This window comes from Pithys albifrons, chromosome 1 (assembly GCF_047495875.1).
Source record: "Pithys albifrons albifrons isolate INPA30051 chromosome 1, PitAlb_v1, whole genome shotgun sequence".
In the NCBI taxonomy this organism is placed as follows: Eukaryota; Metazoa; Chordata; class Aves; order Passeriformes; family Thamnophilidae; genus Pithys; species Pithys albifrons.
Genome location: NC_092458.1, coordinates 121951024 through 121957023, shown reverse-complemented (window position 1 = coordinate 121957023; position 6000 = coordinate 121951024). Strand labels below are relative to the sequence as shown.

Below are 6000 nucleotides of genomic sequence, written 5' to 3'. Positions count from 1 at the left end.
CCCAGCTCGCTGGACGAGTGTCTGCCGCGCGTTTGGGCTGAGGGACAGCCACGTCCCCTCGCGGGCTGGGGAGACACCGCCCACCCTCCCAGGGCGGAGGGGCTCCCCTACCCTCCGGTTCTCCCATTCCCGCGGCGGGGGCGGGCCGGGGCGGAGGCAGCCCCGTCCTCACCCCCATCCCCATCCCTGCCCGCCCGCCTCCCGCAGCCAGTCCGGGCGCGGAGAGGCGGCACTCGAGGGCTCCTCCGCCAGCAGCCGGGCGGGCAGAGGGACACATGGCATGTCTGATGGCGGCTTTCTCCATGGGCAGCGCTTTGGTAAGGCTCGCCCTGCCCTTCCTTCCTCCTCCGCGGGGCCGCAGCGAGGGACAGGCGGGGGGCGACGTGCGGAACTGGGGAGGAGGATGGAGCGAGGGCTCCGCGGGGCACTCCCCGGGACGCTCCCTGAGATGCTCCCCAAGCGGGAAATGGGGCCGGCGGGTGCGTCCCTGTGCGGGATGCGGGATGCAGGGCGCGGGATGCGGGATGCAGGATGCGGGTGTGCCAGGAGCTAGCGGCGCACGGCGGGACTTGACCGCTAGTTACCTCTGTCTGTAGCTAAGGCGGGGGGATTATCGCCGAGCATGCTCCCTGCGCCGCTGCGCCCCGCCGGCTTCCCGGAGGATTTGCAGAGGGACCGTAACGTTTTTGCATAACACGCGGTGCCGGCGGCGGACGGGGCGGGCAGAGCCCGCGGGACCGTCCTGCGGCTGGGACCGTCCCCGCCGGGCGCCCGGAGCGGCCCGGCTCCTCACGGGCGACATCAAACTACATGGGAAACAAACAAAACTGTGTAAAAGCAGCGGAGAGGTGAGCGCGGTCGCGGGGAGCAGCCGCTCTCGGTGTGCCCGACGCGTCTGGTGCGGGCAGAGGTCGGGATGCTCGGCTGTAGCATCACAGCGGGAAAGAGCGGTGTGCAGGTGTTCGGGGCATACGGAGGGTTCAGGTGTGTCGGTGCCTTATGCAGGGTGTTGTGGCCACGGGAGTTGCCCATCTCTTTCCAAGCGATGGGGAGCCACTGGTGCAGTGCCAGGTGCTCGGGTGATCCTCACCCATGGCAGGTGGTCCCTGGACGAGGCAGGTGTGTTTGAATTGATTTAACTGGAGGAGCTCTGACCATCACCTGAATAATCAAGGTGACCTGCTCATTGAGAGTTAGTTTTCAGATGTTCCCTCTGATGTGTGAATGTGGTCAGTGGTTTCTCCGAACAGAGCAGCTTATGAGTGCTAAAACCTTGAAAACTTTCAGGGGAGAATCTTGTTAACTTGCCTTCTCTTAGTTTTTAGGGAAGAGAGAGCCTCCCTAGCTTTAATTGTTGAGTTCTGAGATGTTTCACATACTCTTGTTTTGTTAAAATTACATACCATTGCAGTCAACTGTTTAAGAAATTGAGAGTAAGTGTTATTGGATACCTGACCTTTAAGTAAGTTGAGAGCACAGTTAAAGTCTCTTTCTTGAGAAAGTGGTAAGCAGAGCTGATTTTTATATCCAAAACTTGGGACTTATTTATGACGAACGTGAAGACACTGGCAACAGAATGGTTATGTAGAACTACTTATTTCATCAGTGATTATGTAGGACTGTTTGTTTTTTAATGTTTTCGTCAGCATTCATGACAAGTGAGTGATCTGAGCTGCACTGGTTTTACAGCATAAATGGGTGGACCAGAAACCATGAGAGAGAGGATGGAAGTGGCGCAGTGAAGAGGAGACTGTGTGACTTCTTAGTTGCTTTGGAGGACAAAGAGGGGGAAGCAGTAGCAGGACCTACAGCTCTGTTTGGGGGTGTTTAACACCAGTGCCTTGAAAAGTAGTGCAGCACGTAGCATCTCCAAGGGATACCTTTGGGGACATGCAGATTGTTTGGAAGACAGGTCAGCATGGGAATCCTGGCCAGCTACAGAAGTCTTTTGCAATACAGATCTGCATTAAAAATACTAAATTTTCTAATAGATGACTGTGCAGGTGTTGGACCCTGTTTATGACACACTCCAAGAAACAGATGACAGGGAGCAGCCTCTGAACTGTTCAAAATTATGTTTAGTTGAAGAAAATTCATGAGTGTTTTACTTTTGATCTTACATCCTGTTGATATTGGTGCAAGGTACCTGTGAAGGTAAAAGGAATGGAAAAAGGCAAGAATTCTCATGCATAATAAAGACGGGAAAGGCAGGTGGAAGGCCCTTGTCATGGTCTAGAGAGGAGGGAAAGAGGTTCAATCCAAAAAAATGCCAAGTGGAATGGCACTGATTGCTGCGATGGGCAAAGCATAGCAAAGGTATTTATGGCTGTGACACAGTTGACCTTACAGTGTCAACTGTGCAAGAACTGGATCAGAGTTTAATATGTTTATGTAGCTGATAAGATTTCCTTTAGTGATCACAATCAAGCAAGGAAAGCACACAAGGATTTTGAGTGGAAAGCACTGTGCTTTCCTAAAAGACCTTCAAAAAGAAATTGTACTGTTCCAGGTTGCAAAGTCTCCAAAACTATCAGTGCAGGAGCAAAGAAGGCATAAAATAGTATATTTAAAATTTTGAGAAATATAACTTGTGCAATTCACATTTACAGAAGTATATGCTGATCTAGAGGAACAAGAGCTCTTAGACTTTTTGAGTGGCTGTTTTTTGAAATGTCTGCACAAATAATTATTCAGTCAGCTCCATTCCCCCTTCAGCTCTGTCCCAGTACAAGGCCTGGAATCAGAGTAACTAGAACCGAATTTTTTGAGTTTCATGAGAAACCAAATATAACGGGGACTGAACTTATAAATGTATTAATCTGGTGCAGGACCTGAAGGGAAACTAGTGCTAAAGGAACTGTGTGCTGCAAGAGCTTTCACCTCTTCTGTCAAGACTCAGGCAGAACAAACAAAAGATTGTTTTTATTCCTCTTTCAGTGCATTACTGTGCTGGATTCCTGTGTTATTTAGATCATAATTCTTTTAATGCAGGAGGGTTTGAAATCTGTTCCTAAACAAAAGTCTGTGAACTCTCTCTGTTTTCCCTGCAGAACAGCAGCAGTTCTGCTTGTACCATGGCCGAGCCAAAGTCAGTGTGTGTTTCGGTGGACGAAGTGGTCTCCAATGGCATAGACAACCAAGACATTCGACTGATGAATGGACACTTAAAAAAAGTGGACAATGCTCTCACAGAAGCTCATCGTTTCTCTTACCTACCCCGCAGACCAGCTGTGAATATTGAGTTTAAAGAACTGTCCTATTCTATCCAAGAAGGGCCATGGTGGAGAAAGAAAGGTGAGGAAAACACTGTTTCATCTTCAAGAAACTGTAGATGCAGCAGTTCATACAACTGCTTATATTTGCCTCCCAATTCCAAAGTATCTGAAGTAAATATAGTATTGCTGTACTGCCAAATATCTGTCCTGTGATCTTGCATGTCTACAATTTATTGTTGAGGGTGGGTAGAGCGTGCAGTAGTTTAAAGATGGGGGTGGGGGAAAAGAGGAGGCTTATTTTTCACTCTTGCAATTGGCTGTTTTGTGAATTGGTTATTTTTTCGGTACTCTTTCAGAACAGCAAATATCTCAGAATTTCAGAAGGCATTTGACACCACAACAGAAAACATTTTCTTAAAATTCTGTGCTTCGAAATAAATGCTTTGAGGTATAGGAATGTCTCCCATCCATGCCTCTTGGTGTTGTACAATGAGTCTCTGTAAGCTTATAGTTTCTTGTAACTGATAAAATCACTGGCTCTTGCTGGGACTGAATCCTGAGGTTTAGTCAAAGACAGAGATGTTTTGCTATCTCCTTTGCTAATACACACAGCACAGAGTTCACAGTCTACAACGCAAGGCATACCAAAGTGATAGAGTTACTGGGGGCATCTCAAGGAAGAGAAGTGTTGGGAATAAGAAAGGCATAATCAGCTCTCTTTATGTGCTCTTGGTCAACTCTGTCTCAGAAAGGTGGGTGTGAGGTGGCTCTGTTGTTTCTCCTGTGCTTGGCATGCATTCCTTTTATACCTTCATCTGCTTTGTGTAGCTGTGTGTTTCCTAGAGAGTTTTTGTTTTTTTTCTGTGTGTGTCACCAGTCATCTCCAAAAGGAAAACTACATTGTGCAGTAAATTCCTGCTAGTGAAAAGAAGTATGCCCAAGAGAAGCTACTGATACCTTCAGGAGAATTTTGTGTATTAAATGGCATAATTGCTGTTCCTTGAAGAATTCTCTCTTGGCAATGTAAACTGGTATGGTTGTGTGCTTTAGTTATTTTAAGAGATAAGGCGCTGCCAATGGACTGCTCACCTGAGCAGTACTTGATACCTACACTGGCTCTGCATATATAAATCCACTGGCTTAAAGGTTCCACTTGAAATTGTTTCACAAAGTACATTGCTGCTGTCTGGAAACCGTGTCATTATCACAACATCAAGGCTTTAATAGTCTAAAAATGTGTGGTATGAAAAACACTGGAGCTGTTGCCATGAAAGTGCTACTGTACATGGACAACCTGTGCATACAATTATTCAATTGTTGAAGGATCTGCAGTTTTCATGCTTTAATGGGTTTTTCAGCACCAGAACTGTATGTACACACTCTGGCCTTCTTTTAATTATTCATTAAAATTGCATGGAGCCATCCTGTCCATTGGAGAACAATTGGTTTGGCAGCTACTTTGGTGCATTCAAAATTATTTTTTATCTTACCAGAATGAACTCAAATGTTGAAATGGAGCTATGCCAGAATTTCTCATGTAAGAATTAAAAGCTTGAGATTTCTAACTGGATCTCTTTCTCATTGTCTAGAAATGATTGAGGGTTCTTTGTTCATATTTGCTGACGTGCCTTGACTTGGCATGAGCAGAATGGCACGTCCTGGCAAAATGTCCCATTGCTGAAAATGACCTGTTGAGGTATTTAGCTCGAGGGTATGGCTATGACTGTGTCACTGCACTTGGATTTGAATGAGGAGATCAAACTTTTCTAGCTATCTGTGTGCAGGGGTTCATATTGTCTTCTCCTCACCTGGTCTTGCATCCTGTGTCTTTCCTGGGACCACCAGGGACACCCTTAAAGTCCCTGTGAGGCTGTGTCTGCCTTCAGGCCTTGGCATTCTGCTTACCAAGGATCTAAAACAGCTGTGAGAAGTCTACAGGCCATGCCAAGTGACTGTGAGCCCAAGTCTGCTCTCATTTCCTGTAAGGTAAACCACATGATGTGCTACCTTTGGAGGCCTTGGCCAGGTGGAGACAAGTTGTTACCCCTGAGGGCATCAGTGAGAGTGCAGCTGGAATATTGTATCCAGTTTTGGACCCTCCAGATCAACAGAGATACTGGAAGCTGGAAAGGGGACTGTAAGAGAGGTAAAAAATTGTTCAAGGGACCTATGAAGAGCAGCTGAAGAAGCTCAATATATTGGTTTTAATGAAAAAGATTTTCTATTTCAGAAATACAAAACCAAAGTGCCTGGTCTCCAGTGAAGAGAAGGACCAAACTTCAGATTCCTTGAATTGTTTTAGTGGTTCTGCGAGCAAGATTATTTTTCTCTGTGTGTGTGTAATTTGAGATATCTCTTTAAAACTGATGGATTTGTAGATGAATACACTACATGTAAAACTATTCTGAATGCTTTATACTAGTTTCTCCTCCAGGGGAAAACTGGGGCTTTGCAGTGGGTTTTAACCTGTCACTGCTCAACATAAGGGCAATAATAATGTGCCTCCAAACAAGGTGGTAGTTGTAGTTCTACATTCCTTGTTAATTCCCTGTACTAAGAGTCTCTGTTCTTGACATGATGTGAAATGTTTGAAAGCACTTTTTATTACAAGAGTAGCAAAAAACACTAGTACAGTCCAGTATAGGAAATACAACTGAAGTAAAGTTGTGTGCACAAGTTGGAAAAAAAAAAAGGAGATATCTCTCAGTTCACATTGTTCTTGGGTGCTGGTTGTGGTAAGAAGTGATAAGGGAAGCTGTTTCAAAAGTGTGCCTTTTAAATTAAT

The 6000-nt window shown here is 46.0% G+C and overlaps 1 protein-coding gene across 2 annotated transcripts in view; it reads left to right on the top strand.

Annotated features, from left to right (window-relative positions):
* The first annotated feature begins 213 nt into the window (after window positions 1-213).
* Window positions 214-6000, top strand: part of ABCG1 (ATP binding cassette subfamily G member 1) — a 55377-nt gene continuing 49590 nt past the window's right edge. The window contains exons 1-2 of one of the 2 annotated variants that reach the window (XM_071566444.1): window positions 214-317; window positions 3051-3294. In XM_071566444.1, the coding sequence (XP_071422545.1) occupies window positions 276-317; window positions 3051-3294 (286 nt within the window). In that variant the 5' untranslated portion in view covers window positions 214-275. Of the gene's footprint in view, window positions 318-702; window positions 849-3050; window positions 3295-6000 lie in introns of those variants that run through there. The other variant, XM_071566453.1, reaches the window with a different exon arrangement.